The following is a 19,938-nucleotide window of genomic DNA, read 5'->3' on the forward strand; positions in this document are numbered from 1 at the left end:
AGGGCTAGGCGGTATGATTTGACATTCTGGAGATACTGAAGAAAAATTAGGGTATTTTGAGTGCATGTGTTTTTATAGCTTTCTTAATAGCATTACTAAAAAAAAATTATAAAACCTGCAAAGCTGCTCCTAAAAGACATACACATTTTTTTCCTGGGAAGGTTAGTTATCTGTCTACTCATGCCTTGTGCTAGTCTTCTGAAGATTCTTGAAAGGGGCTTTGAAGTGGGAGCAAGACAAGTGCCAATATCCCAAGCAAGTCTATATATATTAATTCCTCTGAATTCCAACACAAAATTTTGGAAATACGTATAGAAGGCCAAGAGACAGGAATGACACTTATAACTGCATTCATTAAGAGCAAGAGCATACCCATTCTCTGCCTAATGAGCATCCAAGATAAATAAAACTTACTGAGCTCCCTGAGCTTTGATTTAGGGAGATCCTTAATAGCCTAGGACATAAGATATAAATGCAACTATAGTTATGCTATCAAAACTAGACCAAGGATAAAATCTTAAGCCTTTGTCAATGGCTAACATCAATTCTCACGATATGGCACTGAATTTCAGAAACCTTGATATACTTGCTGATTTTTGAGTAGTTTCTATTCTAAATAAACAATTGCAAGTTCTGAGTTGATGAAAAGCATCACAATATAAATAAATGTTTGGAATATTCAATTGCTTCTGTAATTCATCCACGGCATACAGTGACTACCTCTCTAGCCCTGTATAAGCAGCTATTTAACTAAATGTATTAATAGTTGAAGAATGGTGCCGGGAGATTAAGACTAGGAGTTGAGAATATAATGCATGTATTAAAAGTACATACTGTTAATGCTCTTTTAAAGAGCAATTTCTGGAGAGGAATTTAACAGACACTATGCCTTACAAAAACGATGGATGCAAAGTTCAAGACCAGACCTGTTAACAGTGCTGCAAATATTTTCTAATACAAATTTGACAGTGTTTCATAGCTTTGACTTTCGATTCTCCATGTTTTGTTACAGCAAGATCCATAGGATGCTTTGCTGGTTAGATCTATTCTCATCTTAGCTTAATTCAGAAGCACACGCATTATCCAAAAGTCTAACAAATGTGTATAAGGACCAGCGTGTTATAATTCAGTTCACAGCTACCCATATTTTCAAAGGAACAATAGCTACATCAAGCCTATATTTCACCTTGGTTCTCCTGCTGTGGTGCTATACCTCTGCTTATTCTTTTCCATGCAAGCCTTGTCTTTCTTTTTCTTGGTACACTTTTCATTATAAAATTTCTTTAACTTGGCAAGTTTGTGTCTCATGGTTGTACACTTTAAACATAAATGTGAATGCATGCACACTCTCAGCTGTCACAAGTTGTTTGCACAATCGTTATGACAAGCTCAAGGGTATAGAGTGCTTCTCCTTTGCGGAAGCACAAACCCCTCTCCACAGGCCATGCTGGGACCAAGTCCTGTGGGTGCTGCCTGTTGGTGATGCACGAGAAACTAAAATAAAACATCCTGTCAGAGATGGTAGGGCATAAAATCCCCCTTCATTCCCCCGATGAGAATAGAGACTGTTGTATGCTACACTAAAAAGTGTGACAGAATTATCAAGGAATAGAGAATACATGTGTATACTATCCTTGAAGGTCAGAGATAGAAAGGGTGACAATTCACCCTTAAGAATCTTTTAGATTACTGTTTTCATTGGCTTATTATTTGAAAGATTACAGTTTTCAATGGCTTAAAATCTCTTCCTTCATGGCAGTAAACCTGTGTTAAGACAAGTTGAAGGGATTTTGCCTATTATGCCTTCCTATTAATTGCCTGTCCCCGTCACTCTACCCGACAAACTCTCTCATGTGGTTATAACAATGGAATAATCCAGCATATTTCCCAGCAAATTTAGAGAGCTTCAACATAAATTTAATTCAGTGTTTTGGGTTTGGGGTTTTTTTTGCTAATTTTTATTGCAGATAAGTACAGTTATCTGAAAGACCTGTTCAGTTCTGGATCCTTACTACTGCTTAATAGCTTCTCTACCTACTGTAAAGCACAGCTTCCAAATTACTGCATAAAAAAGCCTTCCAAGTTATTTCTACTGTATGAGTGACATAAAAGCATCTGATGTTGATATTTAATTCTTACCATGATACCATCATTACTATCAAACAAGAATGTCTTACAGTAAATAAGTATTTGCTTGCTACTCATTATCGGGACAGCTCTGTCTGCATCTTCGCATTTTTATGTTAAATTCTGTAACAGATAATTCTGTGAGGATAGGACATTTTACAAACATATTTCACATTTCTCTACATTATCTTAAGACACTTCTCACTTGAATTTCAACTGCAATGGTTGCTATGTAATAGGTGAACAGACACAGTTCTTATAAGGAATTCCTTGTTACATTGGCTGACTCTTGCCCTCTGAAAGCTTTAGCTTTCCAATTTCTTCCTCCTGTAAAAAACTAATGAGGTCCCTTCTGTACTGCTCCATATTGTCAGTCATTCTTCATTGCAGTGGTCCTTTAAATAGCTTTTCTGTCATAGAAGTTGCTCTAAAGGTGTTAACTTGGTATACTGAAATAAATGCATTCATTCACCCTAATTACAAAAACCATTTCTCTTTATAACTCTGTAAAATCTATTTGGGTGAATGGTACTCTAAGTTATAATCTAATTTTAGCACACAAATTTTTCCAACCAGTATTTTTTTCTGTTCATTGTTGGGAGCAGTATTGTTCACTGTATAACAGTAATTGTATTTAGTGTACATCCTTTTTCTATTTTTGTATAATATTTTGAATAACTCAAAATTTACAAAAGAAATAAAACAGGCTAACAGTTGTGAAATTGTATAACCTGCATTTCTTCACTAAAAACGCCTTAAAACTAAGCTTCTAATCTTGAGCTTTTGGCACATGCTGTTTCACACTGACTTTGCATTAGTAAATAAATTTGTATCTTAGTATACATACAATAAATATTCTAGAAGGTACAGTTGAAGAAATTTTATACATAAAACCTTTTCTGTCATATTACAAATGCCAACTTGAGTGTTGTGGCAATCAAAGACTGTTTTTCGCTGAACATTTGCTTTGACTAAGTTTCAAATGTATGCACCTACTCAAGTCCAAGAGTTGAAGAGGCATACCTTCTTTATAGCATCTAGCTCTATAAAATCTGACTGACGTCAAGGAACATTTTAATGAAACGTTCTACTTCTAAACAGTGTCATTATCAGATTATTTTCAGGAATAGGTCCTACTCCGACCATAACTTGTACATGTAGACAATTAATTTGCTGAGGAGTAAGCTATGTTCTTTTTCCCAGTTTGAATTATTTAAATAAGCTCAGTCATAGTATTTAAATGGCTACTGCTTGCTATATAAACATTGAAATATATAAATTACAATACAAACAAATGGCCTTCTCATTTTTTTCTTATAGTAGTTGATTTTTTAGTGATTATTTACACAGTCAGAAAGGGAAATTATCTCACTATTGATATAGTTCTGCCAATGGATTTCCAGGGGGTGGGGAACCCTTACAGCACTATCCAACACAGAACATCTGAGGAAACCTTTTTCAAGTCCTAAACTTCTATTTAAAAAGGGACAGGCATATACAGTACACAGTCTCGATGAATTCTGTGGCACTGCTAACATGCTTAAGAGCAGATATTTGCATAGCATTTGTAGAACAATGCTTAAGAGAGGTTTATTGTTAGGTGCTGAAGCTGTTGGGTGGTTTGTTTTGTTCCAAGAATCAAAGTATTTTCTTCATATTTCTAATGAGACAAATGGAAGACAAGGAAATCCAACCTTCCTCCCCCCCAACCCCCATCAGAACATGGGAGAACAGCTCACAGGGGGGTGGCATTCTAAGTCATGCAAATAAATCATTAATTAGTTACATAAATGGTTTTATAGAATCATGCAAACGTTAATAAAGAAAAAGCTAGGTAATTCTTTAGCTTTCCAAAATGGCTTTGTATTTTATTCCTGATAATGGTCTGTATCGTTCAAACTGTACATAAAGCTCTTTATTCTGCTGTCGAATATATGTCCCAATTCTCAGTACCTACTGACACAACTATAACAACTGGAGATACCAATTCTAGCTCTTTCTAGTCATACTACATGACTTCACATGATATTCTCCATAATCCTACTTCTACTTGGTCCTACTCCAATAGGGTAAACTGAAAGGTCTGTTTCAGAAGGGAAGTGGGAGTAAGATGCAGGATGGGTTACATTGGCTGTAAATTCCTTGACTTGCTAAAGAGGATGAACCAACAGTTCTGAGAATTTGACTTTGCTGGTTTAAATAATTATCAAGGCAGTCTGAGTTTGTAAAAGGTACTTTCTGTTATTTTAAAAATCAAAACCCAACAAATTAAAGGAGTCTTGCCAAACCTGCTCAACTGTACTTGTTCAATAAATCTGCATGACTGATGTCATTTTTCCTAATAATATACATAAAAATGCCAGCATACAGCACGGAAGGGAAAAATGAAACTGATACTAGGACCCCATTGAAAATCCTATACAGTTAATATGCTTAGGACAATGAACAAATCTGATGATGCAGACAACACTGACTATTCTACACATCCAAGGACCTATTCTTGCACAGGGAGAAAAAAAAAAAAAGAAAGAAAAAAAGGGAGAGAGATCCATAGGATGCTGCTAGCAGGGAGGCAACATTCTAAATCAGGAAAACACATGGCTGGAATAACCATAAACAGGTATATGCAGATCCACCCCCTAAAAGAATTTTGAGCGCTGGGGACATGGGTATTGGCGTGCCTAATATCTATAATATCAGTAACGAATACACAGCAAAAGGTAAAGTGAATTAATACAAAATAAAATTTATTATAAATATCTAATTATCATAGGCTGGCTTTGCATTATCAAGTACCACAAACCAGTAGATGGAGATATCTAAGGCAAAACAGCTGACACTGTGAATTGGCACCCAACCTTTATGCATTTTGAGAGGGTTACTTCCAGTCTGGCCCCATGAGCTGAATATCCATTAGCTACTGGAGCATATCAGATACACACCTGGAGACTATAATCTGATTTTATTTCATTTGTAATGATTTGAATTTCCATGTTCTGAGACTCCTCCCTAATGTGAGCCAAACTGCAGCAAATACAAATAGCCAGATTTGCTTCAAAATGCTATGCAATACAAATAAAACACTAGCATAAACGCATCTTTTAGATAACGAGTTGCTAAATAAGGCTATCTTTGACTCAAGTGCTTTTCTACAGTGGACATTGTTACTATGAGTAAGTATTCATCAGGTCAGAAGCAGCAATCAAGAGTACAACTGCTGCTTTAATTATCCCATTTATGAATCCCTAAGAAATCTAAGGAATTCCCAAATGGTGAATTCAGGATTAAGATGGTTCCTGGCATCTTCCCTTGGTAGATGTAACAGGTTTTTCCTACAGTGCATGGACAATGTCAGCACACGTGCATGAGCCACAGGGCCATGCACAGCTGGGAATACCCCCTCTGTGTTACCTTAAGCATGGTAGGTAGATATCTCACAGAATCAAGTCTTCAGGTTTGCTTTTGAAGTATATTCTTATTTTGATTATTTTTCAGCATTTTGTTTGCAAGAATTTCTAAAATATGTGCATTCCTGCTATGCTCCTAGAAAATAAAAACCTTTGAGCTTTAACGGGAAAATCAGAACTACAACCTGTTACCCACTCCTGTGTGCGTCTACAATATATTTATGGAAAAGAAGTTTTAGCATTAGGCAGTAGAAAGGATTATGCTTGATGAACATGTATTTCAAAACCAGGGAAAAATGCTTGAGTGGCTTAGGTGACTGAATTTTTTCTATATTACTCAATTTCAAGAACAATGAAAAGTTAAAACAAGAGAAAGTTCATGGAAAAACTGTGGGGGGAAAAGCATGAAGAGTGCATATTCTGTTCTTTGAAGAAAAAATTGGTAGAAAACTATAAATTATTTACAGAATTATTTTGTGTCATTTAGGAGAATCAGCCAAAGGTGCATATGGAAACTTGCAGTTTTGACATACCTTACTTTGTACAGCAGACATTTTGTGCTAGTGAACTTCTTCCCTTCAGAAGACTTTCTTTACTTCTTCCTTCCGTTTTGCTTCTTTATGGGGAGTGAGGGGAAGTCCAAGGCTGAGCCATTTCTAGTTGCTATCTGCCAAGGATCTAGCATGAGGAGGTTTCAATAACTACAATTTTGTTGACTAACCAGTTGTATTTACAGGCACATGCTGCTTTGCTGTCCCACTTGTTTAATTTGTATCACTGTCTTCAGAAAAGGGCCTTCACTCTCTTTGTCATCCAAGACAATGCATACTTTGATATATGTTAGCTACTAGAGAAAATCACTATGTGTAATCAAAGAAAATACCAGCAGTTTTGCAATCATAGGGCCATTGGCATCCCTAACAGATGAGAGACATTCATAACACCACTACAAAGTGATTAAAGATTTTGCTGCGGGCTATTGATAAGACAAATGTCACATGCCCATTACTTTATGACACAGACTTAAGCCATTCCAACATTCAGGCATCTCAAATTCTTGCTTGAATTATATATGTTAGTGAATAACACCGCTTTTAGTTTGCAGCGAGGAAAGTATTTTCACTCTTGACAAGTGATCTCATATACCAATATGGTTGGGGTTTTTGTCCTGAAAAAAATGGAGGATATTGTCATGGCATCACACCTGACTCAGTATCAAAATACTGTTGTGTTGCATATTTTCCTTGAACTCTCAATTGATCAGACACAACAAAAACCCGTAAAAAAACCCCAACCCTCCAAGACTGCTACAAAACAGCGGCAATATTCTATGGGCATGACTTTACAATCCTTTATTACATTTATGTAACAGTTTTAGCTAAATGTTTATTAGTATGGTCTGGTAGAATGGAATATATCCTGATGAAAAAATGATTCATTCCATTTCAACAAGCTCTTAGAAAAAGTAAACTGAGTCATTTTATCACACTGTTGATTACAAATGGTGTCTACATGAGAATTTAGGGATCTAATTAATTAGTCACAGCTGAAGATGGGTTAGATGAACCCTGCCTTTAATGACCTGCAGAGCAGAGTTTTACTTTCAAAATGAACAGCTGACTCCTTTACTTGCTACCTTACTACAAAATGAGAAAGTCAGACAACTTTATTGTCAGTCCATGAAATATTGCTAATAATAACATTTCTTTGTTCCAAGCCTGTGCACTCTCATTCCCTTCATAAAGGTAGACAGTGGTAATCGAGAAGGTGGTTCCACAACCATGCCACTGAGTTACTCTCAAAAATACAGAGCTCTTTTTCTGACAGCAGAACTAACACAAGTGAAAAAGTAGCTTCCCTCCCAGTCGCACCAGTGACTGTTAGCCTGAATACTGTTCTAATGTCAATTGCTTTGCTCTTGATCGGCAACAGTAAAAACGAGAAAAGACTCAATACTCCTTTTTACAGAACCACTACTGACTAAAGAGACACCGTTCCCATGTAGACGCATTTCAGAATTTTCATAAGTTAAGTCTGAGCTCTAAACCAAAACCAAATTAATACCGGTACACGGAATCTCAAAAGAGGTAAAAGCACACACCAATGGCCATGCTACAAAGATTAGACAAACATTAACATTTTCATGAAAGCAGCAAGTAAAGAGTATGAATGCTAAACACAGCTTCATATTAAGTTGACTGCCTTTTCACATCTTACCTGAGCAAGCCTAGCTGTTTACACTAATTACTTGGTTTGTTTATACAGGGTAGTAGGCACAGACCAGATCCACAGGTGCTGCAACAACCCAGCTGAACTCGGCACAGCTATGCCAGTTCACATGTGCTGGGGTGTCAGTCCTTACACCTACCAAACTGTTTATGCTATTCAACATTAAAAGCCATTGCTTACATTCTAAAATATCACTTGGATCATCTTGGGTTATCAGAGACCTTCAGAAATAGTATTGTTATAACTCTCTGTTAGAATAAAGCACAGATTTAGATTACAATACAGTTTCAGTTATAACGAATATTTACATTCATTGCTAATGTCCAGAAAATACTGATTCTTAATTGTTTGGCCCAGCAATTATTTCAGCTGCTTTTGAATGAAAGCAATAATTTCCTAATATAATATAACCACATATGCAAACTATGGTAAATGCAGATTTCATGTTGCAAAGCTTGGCATATAACTGTAAGGTATATTTCTATGAATGAAATAGAAGGAACAGGAAATGTAGTTGAATTAGTATGTTATAACTAGCAAGAAAAAATTAAAAGTTCATCAAACAGCTCTCTAGCCGCTATCAAAATTTCAGTTCTGCCTGACTAACACTGGGGGCTCTGCAAGGAAATTCAAAACATATAAATCAAGTTTTAATCTAGAACAGTAAAAACAAGCAACATAAACCACAGAATAAATCAGGAAGAACCCACCTTAGAAACCAAATGCCTTGGGCCAGAGGAAGGCTTGTATATAGCCTACCCTGCTCTTACATTGCCTCTAAATGTCTACCACTAACACCTGGACCTTCAATTATCCCAGCACAGCCCTTCTGGGAAAATTACACAGGTTTTGTCTGAGTAATTTTCAGTAGGTATAACACCAAACATAAATAATTTTAAAATGGAAGGACAATGCAGAAGAGTTGTGTTAGTGTCTTTTGGATAAGGACCTTAAAAGAGATGAGTGCAAAAGCTAAGCGTAAAATCATACCATTGCAATGTCACTTTGTTAATGATTGTCCCGGTGTATTCCTCATCTATATTTGCTATGCCTGACTGCCCTTGGATTTTTAGCACTAAGCAGGTCACACCAAAATTAAATTTGAAAAGCTGAATATCACTTAAATGTTTACGCTGCCGTTTCTACAGCAGACTTCAAACTCTAGAACAGGGCAGTGCATGCAAGAGTGCTTTGACAGTGTACTGCAATTGAGCAAGGACATCTCCATGCAATAACGTCAGCAGTCTGGAAGCATACGGTGTGTCCAACTGGAAGATAAAATCGTCTGAAAAGCCTCCTTGTCACCATCTCTAAGAAGTGAGGAAGGAAGTGGAGTAGGAGGAATGGGTGAATCAAACACTGTGTGCTTCTAAATGACAGTGGGAACCAGCACCTGACAGGCTAATGTGCATGTTCCCTTTGCTTTACAAACTTTTCTGTGGCTTCTAAACAGTATTTGCAGGAAAGCTTCAGCTAAGCACTGCACTCACTGAAATCTACAGGAATTTTGGCTAATTGAACTTCACAGGTTGCAAGGTTCCAATTCTAGATAAAGGCACCAAGACAGGGAGAGAAATTAAACGTATCTGAGGTCACCTAAGAAGTCAGCAGGGTATTTGGCTTCCAAAGCAGCAAAGCAGCAAAATTCAGCCTAGCATGGCACGTGTAAGTTTAAGAATATTTGTGACCTGTGGCATTAAGTGGATTCGTAAGTGTTTGGCCAAATAGGGATGTATTTAAACACTTTTAAAGCATACCTCTGAATTCAGGCTGAGATATTCTGACTTGACACCTTTTAGTCCAATCAAAGGCAAATATTTACAGTAGGACGATGGTGAACTGAATTTTTCCCTACTGATTTTTTTTCTTAATTTTTTTAAAATGTATTTTATTGTTTCTTATCTCTCTAAGTATTTACTTTGCTCACTTTCTTTCTGTAGTCACTTATTTTCCACAAATAATAAGTAACAAGGGCTTATTAATGCACTAAACTTTGTATTGTTATATAAATATTTAAAAGGAAAAAAGTATCAACCTTCAGGAACTTTGAATAATCTAGAACTTCTGTTTACATAGATTTTTATCATATCCAATTTTAGGAAAAATCATCATTATGAATCAATACTGTCACTTAAAAATATATGAAATTACAGGTTACATCGTTGGTCCATAGGAATATGAACTATCATTAAGTATATCAAACTGCAAGTCATAATTCTAAGGTCTGAGTCCCAAACAAGTCTTTCCTTCCAAATGCAGAGCAGGAAGGACAGTGAGCCACAAAATTATTTTCTTATTTTTGAAGGGTAACTGAATGACGGCCACACCAGGATGTCCAGAGTACACTCCTCCCTTTTTGTGGGGAGAGCTTCCTAGCTGTAGAAGGTGTGCTGAATTTATACTAAAGGCACTATGAAAGCTGCAGGAGGTTGTAGATTTCTAGTCAAGACTTCACCTCATCAGAAGCAGTGGGTTAGAGCATAGGACACAAACACATATGGTGTTTGTACTCCACTGTAAATAAATCCAGCTGTTGCGGGAAAAAGTGCCCCGAAAGAGATCTCGTCAACGATCTCCACTGGATTTACCAGGCTCTTGTAATCCCCACAAGCTCCCGACCGTGACCTTTGCTCTTTTTGGTTGTTTTCATTAATTCCACAATGGTTTTTTTAGAAAACAGATTATTATCCCATTCTTCCTTTCTGACATCAGACAAGAAATCCTATTATTATCTAGGAAAGAATCCTCCATTCCTGGTTTTACAGATTGAATTTCGTGTTGATGTTTGGCAACAGCGTGGCAAGGCATAATAAATTGCTGTCTCTGTGGATTAGAAATGCTGAGAAACTTGTAAGTAATTGGGTTTTCTGTTTGAAATATTGTATTTGGAGACTTTAAAATTCAAGAGAGAGTCATCATCTCTAAGTTTCTGGGCATCAGCTATTTTACATCTTTATTCCATTTTTAATAGATAATGGGTTCAAAGAAGTGCCACTTTCAATTTTCAACACAGATCTAGAAAGAACATTCATATGTCTTTAACGGGCATTGTATCTCAGACTGAGCCTTTGAAAATAGTGCAACTTGTGTTCATGAAGATTCTCATTTGTATTTCCCTGGAAGTTCTTCTCTTTCTACTAATTTTTTGAAGAGGAAAGAGGCAATGAATAGAACCTTACTGTAAAATGAAAGAGGCATAAGAGTGAACTTTTTTTTGGTATCATCGCTTGCCTTTTATAAAAACAGTAGCTGACAATTATATGTTCTGTTTTCTTGACTGTGGCTGTAAATTAAAGGGGAAAAAAAAAAGTTAAGCAACTGAATTTCGTTATGTCTACCAAAGGGTCAATATCTATTCTTCAATATATTTCTGAAGCACATTAAATTAGAGACCAAATTCAAATCATATATTTAACAAAATATTTCCATTTAATCACACGAGCAGGACTTGTAAATAACAGAGTTCAAAGCTTTGGAGCAGATGGTCTTTCTGTTTTAATTCTTTATCTGATCTGCTGTATGCCAGTAAATCTCTGAGTTTCATTTGCTTTATTCAAATCCCTTGGCTATTCAGGACACATTGTGTCAAAGCATTCTGCTGTGGAATTTCAGATGTTTTATACATGCTCCTAAACGAAAAGAAAACACATGTATATTTTGTACACACAAAGAACAACATGATAAAGAGCACAACACTGAAAAAAAAAAAATTCTTCCCTGGTGACCTATTTAAATACTCTGTGTGTATGTGATGTATATGTATACATATACAGAGAGAGGATGCAGGCACTTAAGGAATAGGTCAGATTTCAAAAAGTGCTTACTAGAAATTCAAAAGCAAAAATAGTTCTAACTACTTTAAAAATCTTTCTCTATGTCAATTTTAATCCATCATTTAATAAATATATTTTACCAAAATAGGATTCAATTGGTTTAACTTCATTGCTACTAATCACTTGCGCTAACATCAAGGTTCAAAGCATTGCACATAATAGCTGTGCCAAGTTCGTTTTGGCTAACTGTTTAGATTTAATAATATTGTTTTTAAAGGATTTAGCTCTACATTACCTTGTAACACGAATGACATAGCCTCTTTTTGAAAACTTTATGGAGTCATAAAGCTGGCTTGAAAAAAACATACGTCTTCTTGATATCTTCCTTTTCCAAATGTGACTGTAAAACCATGCAGTGAGATGCACATCACCTAACATTGAGTTACTTGGAGACATAACTTCAAATGCATCTTTCCTTTCTCATTTGAACAATTCATTCAAGAATGAAATCATATGACCCTAAGACTCACTGGTAATATACACGTTCCTATATATAGCTTGAGATTTTCAAAGATATCCTCTTAAGTTAGGTGCCTGAAACACACAGATGGACATATCTGATAAATGCATTACCCTTAGTGGGGTTTGGATTACGTCAGTGGAATTTGGATGGGAAAGGGAAAAAATAAGAATTGCAAGACATGTATCTCCCACTTAGCACTTGTTCTTCGAAAGAGCATTTCTGTTGGTAACAACAAATTATATTTGCTTTTATAGTTGGTTTTTTTTCCTTAAAAACCAGTTATTTATTTACCATAATCCATCATAAACCAGCCTATTTGTTTGATTACATCCAAATATTTTTAGCATTTACTATGGAATGACATGATAACTGTGATAACAGCCTTTGAAAAGAAAAGGGAAAATCTGGGTTACGTGTGAGCACTGATGGACAGAAATCTCAGCCATGGAGGAAAAATAGTTTTGTCCTACTTTCTGAGCAGATGAGAATTAGAGACAGAATGAGCAACTTCCAATTTTAGGTCAATATTTTCACCCAGGGAGAACTCAGAAAAACATATCATGCTTTGGCACGCAGCAATTGTGTCCATGGAGGCAAAACCATCCTGTGCAAGCCTTGACACTTTACTAAAATAAAAAAGTTACCATTGTTTATATACTAATTAAAATAAGTCAAGAAGAAAACTATAGGATGCAAGGTTATGTATCAGGGGCTCTGAAACTACCTCAGCTGCCTACTTGCTGTGATTTTAGTGTACAGAGGTACGTGAACCTCTAGCCATTCGTTCATTCACTTTTCAGCCCATCTGTCTGTCTAGCCACCTATCACAGACCCACACATACAGCAAATGTACTTACAATTTCTTTGTTCATGAGAAATGAAGGGGAAGATGAAATACTGGAGCTATGTTGAACATATATTTAGTTTTGCAAACATATGTTATTCATCTAGAAAAAATAGTTTAAGGTCATTGTAGATAATGTAATTAATGCCCTAGTGACAGGACAAGGAATCTCGGTGGTTTTACAGCCACACAATGTCCATGTACTTTAATAAAAATCCCTTGTGCTGTTTTTGTAAACTCAGCTGAGGACCTCAACTTACTTGTTGCTTAAGCAAAACTCTCTCATGCTTCAGTGCAAGAATAAAAACATAGTAAGTTATGTTAGCTAAGAGCAAATGAAGGTGAAAATATTGCATATTAGGAAAATGCCTCTAGCCACTAAGAGCGTGTCTATGCGCTAGTGATTTGAAAAGTCACTACTTATAATTTCCTTGGGAAGTCAGTTGGTTTTTCCATTCCCTACTTTTCTGTGCACTGCTAACAACCTCGAATCAAAATGAGATGAACTACATTGGAAACGCCAGGAAACTAAGCAAAAAGTCCATTGCAAGTCTTTAAAATAACCTGTGGCTATTTAATGCTGATCACAGTGACTGGGTGAACTTGGTGCGCTAGGGGACTTGGATAAACAAAACCTCTATTTTCCTTGTGCTTAGGGAAATGATTGCAGCGTTTAGACTGTTATAAGTCAAGCACTTATCCAAAATGACTGCCACCTCGGAAGTTATTGCCAGCCTTAGCTATGAATGTCATTGGTTTGTTGGGTCGCACTAAATCCTTCTCATGCTGTTACAAAGACAAACAGATCATGTATTTTGTAAGGATGCGTAGAATGTGCAATATTCAATTTAAAAATCTGGATAGAGCTTGCAGCGGATAGTTTAACTGTAACATGGGATACCAATTCAGGTTCTCTCTGACAAAATATATGGATTTTGACCTCCCTTGCAGCAGCATCATAGGAGGGAACAGAAATTGGATGGGCGATGGCATTGAGAGGGGAAGAGGGGCAGGTAGCCGGTATTTGAAACCCAGTAGATGCACACGATACAAGGATTTTTTCCACCCCACGGATGCTGGTAGTGCTTTCTAAGTAGCAGACACTGTTGACCGAGGAGTTCATTTTATCTTTACACTAAGCAGAGCTACGACAGCTGACCATGCTGTGCTCGTGGCAGTTAGCAGTGTCTGACATTTCTGCAGAAGGCTTGGCGCTGGTGAGAGGTGCCTTGAGCTAAAGCCACGATAACCTGCGGCGGGCAGGTGAGCGGCTGCGTGACGCCCTCCCGCCACAGCCGACGCCTCTCCGGACCTGAGGCACCCAACTTTCTCCTTCTTTCTCCGCAGAAGTATCCGCGCCCGCCGAGCTCGCCCGCCTTGCTCGCACCCGAGGAGAGGACGGTCGCCGGCTGGGGGTTAAACTGGCGTTAACTTCCAGCAGAACCGTGCCCCTCGGTGACCACAGGTGGGCCGGGGCCGGGCCACCGCGCATGTCCCGGGGGGCGGCCGGGAGCGCCTCTCCCGCCGCGGGCAGCGAGCCACGCGCGGCCGCCGCGGGCTCCGCCGGGGCGCGGGGGCTCCGCCGCCTTCCGTCCCCGGCGGGGCAGGGCGGCGGCGGCGGCGGGGCAGGGCAGGGCCGGGCCGGGCCGCCCCGGGGCAGGCAGGGCAGAGGCGGCGGCGCAGGGCCGGGCCGGGGCCGGGGCCGGGCAGTGCCGCGCCGCGCCGTGCCGTGCCGCGCCGCCGCGGGTCCCCGGCCGCCCCCCGGCAGAGTGGCGCAGCGGGGGCAGGGGGGGGCCGGCAGCCCCCGGGCACGGCCCGCGGCGGGGCCCTGCGGCCGCTCCGGGCGAACGTGGCACCTACCGATAAAAGGCGTGTGAAAGGGTGGGAGAGCCGCCGGCCACGGGAGCGGGTTTCCTACGGGTCTCGCCCCAAACGCCCGTTACCGGGCTTTAATCAGGATTGCACAGCGGCTCTGTCCCCGTCTGGCTACGTCCATAGGCTGCCGCCGGGTCTCTGTACGTGTACACGGGCTACAGGCATACACGCGTAGTGCTGCATCCTCTACGTTTCTAGCTAGCCTCCATTCATATTTATGCCGCGATTAAATATTCGAGCAAAGCTTGAACGCGAACGCAGACCGGTTATATTTTTAATGTGCGACTCTTAAAATAGACTGTTTTGTAGGCTGCGAGTGTCTAAAGATTCTCAGTGCAGCCTCCCCCCCGGCCGTACAGCTCCCCCCCCCCCCCCCCCAATAATAATAATGCTGCAGATTGTAGAAGGATTTGAGTCTGCAGCCAGAGAGAAAGGGATTAGGGCGAGAGCACTGGAAGTTAAATTGTGCTGCATATAAAAAATGGGCGGATTGGTCTCTAGATGAGAGCTTGGTACCACCTTCCTTTCTAAAATAAAATCTCTCTGGCATGAAGTCACAGCCTATTTCACATCCGGTTTACCCTGGGACGTATTACTACTGTCTTGGTAAAGAGAAAGCTTTTGTTGTATAGCGGCGGTCGGAATATTGGGAACAGAAATTTGGGTGCTAAGCCCGGAGGACCGGAGCGGAGCGGAGCAGCCGCGGCGATGGCCGAGGCGGAGTGAGCGGCGGAGCCGGAGCCGCGCAGCCTCCGCGCCGCGCGGGCGGCAGGGCAGCCCCGGCAGAGCCGGTCAGCGGCGCCCCGCGCGGACCCGCGCCCGAGGGGCTCCCGGTAAGGGCGGCCGCTCGCTCGCACACACACACACACACGCACACGCACGGACGGACGGAGGGACGCACACGGACAGACAGGCAGACACACACCCGCACCCCTCCGGGCGCTCCCGGCTGCGGGCACCGCGTCCAGGCGCGCAGGCGGCTCCTCTCCCCTCTCTCCGCAGGTACCGCCGGGTCGGTGGGATTTTTTCCTATCCCTCCAGCTTGAAAATCCGCAGCGATCGATGGGCATTTTAATTTACCTTATTTATTTATTTTTTTTTAGCGTGGACTCATTTCCACCGGTCGCTTGGAAAAGGTTTTTTGGTTTGGGGGCTTTTTTTTTTTTTCTTTTTTTTTTTTTCCGAGGGAGGCGGTGGGAGGGGTGGCTTTCTCAGGGTGAGGGGGAAATACAAAGTTGAAATGCCGGGAGGAAAACAAGTCTCGATTTGCGCCTCAGAGATGGGCAAATCTCTCACCGGGAGTCAAAAATGCATCAAAATTCCCCCCCCCCCTTTTTTTTTTTCAGTGGGCGCCGCTGAAATTCTCCCAGAAGCGTGGCTCTTCCTCCCATTTTGAATGGGAAACCCAGAGCTGGTTTCACAGGCGGTGCGGGCTGGGGGAGGCCAGGGGCTGGGGGCTGCCAGCGTTGAACGCTCCTTGAAAGTCTTTGTTAACATTTGCTTTTTCCAGCTGCAAGAAACTTTCCTTCTCCAGGATTTACAGTGCCTTATTGAAGCGGGGGGTGGTGTTGGGAGGGGGGTCGAGCGTAGAGCTCAACAGATCAAGATAGTTCAGAATAATTCACTTTCCGTTCTTTATCCCGAGGAGCCTTTTGCAAAGGCAGAAGTTGGCAGGACCGGGAGAAGGCGATTTTTGAAGTCACAGATGTTGCCTTTCCCTTTGTAAGGGGGCTGATCACAGGGCAAGTTAAGATGCGGTCTCGTCCCTGAAGATCTTTATCCACGCTTTCCTGCCACATCCAGCTCCTTCCTATCCAGTTAGATCAGCTCAGCCCCACTCACTGCTTATCTGCCGATCATTTGCCTATAAAGGCATTAATTATATCTCATTGCTTACATACCGTTTTGTAATGGTATTTTATTGATTTAAATTGTCCCTGAGAGTGTGCAGCGAATTGGGGTAGCTTTATTTAAAGGTACAACAACATTTCCATGTACGGTGCTTAATTTTCTCAGGCATTTAAAAAAACTCCAATTCACTATTGGGGGAAAATACAAGCTTCATATTTTGTTGCCCTTATTTAATGTAATGAATACTAAAAATCAACTGGATTCCAGCACACAGTATATAGATACGTAAAGGGACCTGCAGCATCTCCTGGGCAATCAGTTGAATCCGGAACACCGATTCCACAAATATCGGCTAACTTTGTATTTTATGGTTTATTAGAAAGCGAAAGAAACCTTCTGAGTTGTGTTACTTTCTACTCAAAGGTAAACTGAGAGTAACTCAGTGAAGTCTGGAGAGAGGACAGGAGACATTTGGAGAGGAGGAGAAGGCTGCTAATGCAAAAACATTCCCTAGCAGCAGTCAGAGACTGGTAGAGATTTGGGAAATGGTGTGTAGGTTGTCAGCACATGGTTTGATTATGAATTGTGCCCTTTAGCCCAACAAGAACATTAGTGTGCATATGTAGCAGCAGATCCCAGAGCCAGAACCTGATCATTTGACTCCTCTGATGCTAATATTTCAGGGACGAGGAGAATAGTAATATCTGTAGAAGAAAGTTGCTTCTATCACATCAAAGCAAAGCAGTGGCTGTGAGGGAAGCACCGCTCTCCTCAGTCACGCTACCACACACTGACACCTTCCAAGAGGTTTGGAAGGACTCGGGCTGAGTTCAAGTCAAACAAAAACCAATTACACTTGGTTAGCTGGAAATGTTATGGAGGCGCCTTGTCACATTTTCAGCACAGGCGGAAACTGAGTAAGAATTGCCACAGAGTTTGGGGACAGCAGCTTTAACTCCTAATTGTTTTTGTTAATGCTCAAGAATAATGCAAAAAAGAATACACCCTTACCGCAAAATAAATCCCACCCTAAGCCTCCGTGTCTAAAAGTAGAAGGAAAACAGGAGAACAGCCAAGGCCGTGCTCCCTTATTCTGAATGACATGAGCTGTAGTATTGTGAGGTCATTGCCTGATATCAAATTATCCTGCAAAAGTTTCCAAAATCAGACATTTTTTTCCACAGTACCTGTTTTAATGTAAGGGACGTTGATGATTATTTTCCTTCTAGTTTCAGAGACCACCATGAAGAGACTCCTGGTGCTTTGTGACTGCCTCTGGGCCTGGAGCCTCCTTCTGAATGCATTGACTGAAAGAAGGTGGGGAGATATTTTTTTAATGCACCAACATATTTTAGGAACCTGTAATTTAATATAGCAGCATAAGACAAATACTGCATGGGCTGCACTACTACTAAGTGTATTGGGGGAAGTTAATCCCTGTTCAAATCCCAGCTAAATCTAACCAAGGCAAGACTGAAAGAAAACTACAATTTGTTTGCATAACATCTTTTTTTCAATATTGTGAAGAAAAAAAAGCAAAAGCTTTCTGAAACAAATTGAAACTAAACTACCTCTTAAACACCTGTGCAATCCTTTCTACTCTTATATAATGACTGCTCAGAAATACAAGTTTCTTTAGAGGGAAAAAAAAGTGTAATTAAGGGTTTTTTTAATCTCATTTAAGTGCTATTTAGTAACTTTATTGTCCCTGCAAGCAGCCGCAAAACTTTCAGTTCTTCGTTGGTCAGGATTGTGTCCTAACTTAGTATCTGGTTTTGCAAATCCGAAGTAGACCTTCCTGGTGAAGGGAGACTGCTTGGATGAAGAAGAATTTGTAAGCTCAAACCCCATAACAGTTTATGTTTGAAAGATCATGCTGCACCGAATGTTTATGGAATATGTATTCAAATCATAATCTAAAAATAACAGTAGTATTAAGAACAATTTTTAATCATACAACACCTTATCTAACAACTAGTAGGTTAACTAAAGACTATAAAAAAGCAGTTTGGAGTATACTTGAAGTACTCTCTGCAATTCAAAATTCAGTAAAGGTGTTTAAGAAGACCTATAGATATATTTCTGTATTTTAAAAATATTAATGTCCTGTCAATAATGCTACCTAATGACCAAAAAGCAGTAGAAATTTCATATTGTCAATAGTGATCCATAAAAGATGTATTTGTGCCTTGATCTCCATAGCATCTCCTTATGTATTTGCAGCTGTAGATAAACTTACCTTCTGGCTACCTTGAAGATTTTAAATAGGGTGGAGTGGGCAAAGGGCAAAGGTTCATCTGCACGAGCATTTTCGCTAAAAAAAAAAAAAAAAAAGAGTGGGTGGCTCATGTAACAGTTGCTGTATTGAATAAACATGACATTTTAGAAGCAATACTTTTATTTTGATAGTATATTAAGATAGGTGAGATTTGAAGTGATCATGAAGTACTTCATCTGGCCTAGCTAGAGAATTTGGTGAAAACATGTTTATTATATAGATATGTGTACATATGTATGTGTACATATATTTATTATATCTGTACTATATGCATGTGCATTCTTAAAGTGAGAATTAAAACGCATTGGACTAGTGTTTAAAAATTATATGGTGTGTCACTATTATAATGACCTGTAGATGGAGTTAGTGCACAGTTTTTTATTATACTGTGGTTTAATATGAAAACACCATTGCATACAGTGACTTTTTCCTCAAAATGTACACACCTTACATGAAATGTGTCTGTTTCTAAAGCCGTTTTGTCATAGTAACTTCCCTTGCCTTTTCTTCTGGAGTGCTGGTAATCCTTTATGATAAAAAACAATTGATGAATTAGATGAAGTGTCTGTGATACAGAAAGACACAGTCTTTCCATATCATTCTTGTCATAAAAAACCAGCATTAGGACTATTTTAATATGTGTGTTTTGAATGAAAAATCACAATACCTCTGGAGTTACAGGATAATATATATACACAAATGTTCAGATTTTTCCTGTTGTGACCATGTCAGTTAAAACCAGCCCTAACGGTGCTTTTTACCTCTGATAAAATGGTGGGAAGAACAGGTAAGGGTACTGACAAATGCGACACCCAGAATGGAAGCGGTGTATTGTATTGCATCCTTTCCAACTGTGCTGCCACTAGTCCATCTTTCTGATGCCTTTTCTGCAAACATACTCATTTATTTACCACTAAAATTTCTGAAGTGTTTTTATATCCTTTTGCCACCTTAACGCTGATGACCTTCTGCTATCCTTGAGATACGTATGTACAGCAGCTTGTTTACTGACAATGAGTGTTAATATGAAA

At 39.6% G+C, this 19,938-nt stretch overlaps 1 protein-coding gene across 4 annotated transcripts in view; it reads left to right on the forward strand.

Moving 5' to 3' along the window:
- Positions 1–14,292: 14,292 nt before the first annotated feature.
- Positions 14,293–19,938, forward strand: part of GABRA1 (gamma-aminobutyric acid type A receptor subunit alpha1) — a 45,096-nt gene continuing 39,450 nt past the window's right edge. Inside the window, exons 1-2 of one of the 4 annotated variants that reach the window (XM_052772214.1) lie at positions 14,293–14,368; positions 17,859–17,946. In XM_052772214.1, coding sequence (XP_052628174.1) covers positions 17,873–17,946 — 74 coding nt within the window. In that variant the 5' untranslated portion in view covers positions 14,293–14,368; positions 17,859–17,872. Of the gene's footprint in view, positions 14,369–15,199; positions 15,781–17,858; positions 17,947–19,938 lie in introns of those variants that run through there. The other 3 variants (XM_052772210.1, XM_052772211.1, XM_052772212.1) reach the window with 3 other exon arrangements.

Source organism: Harpia harpyja, chromosome 20 (genome assembly GCF_026419915.1).
Source record: "Harpia harpyja isolate bHarHar1 chromosome 20, bHarHar1 primary haplotype, whole genome shotgun sequence".
In the NCBI taxonomy this organism is placed as follows: Eukaryota; Metazoa; Chordata; class Aves; order Accipitriformes; family Accipitridae; genus Harpia; species Harpia harpyja.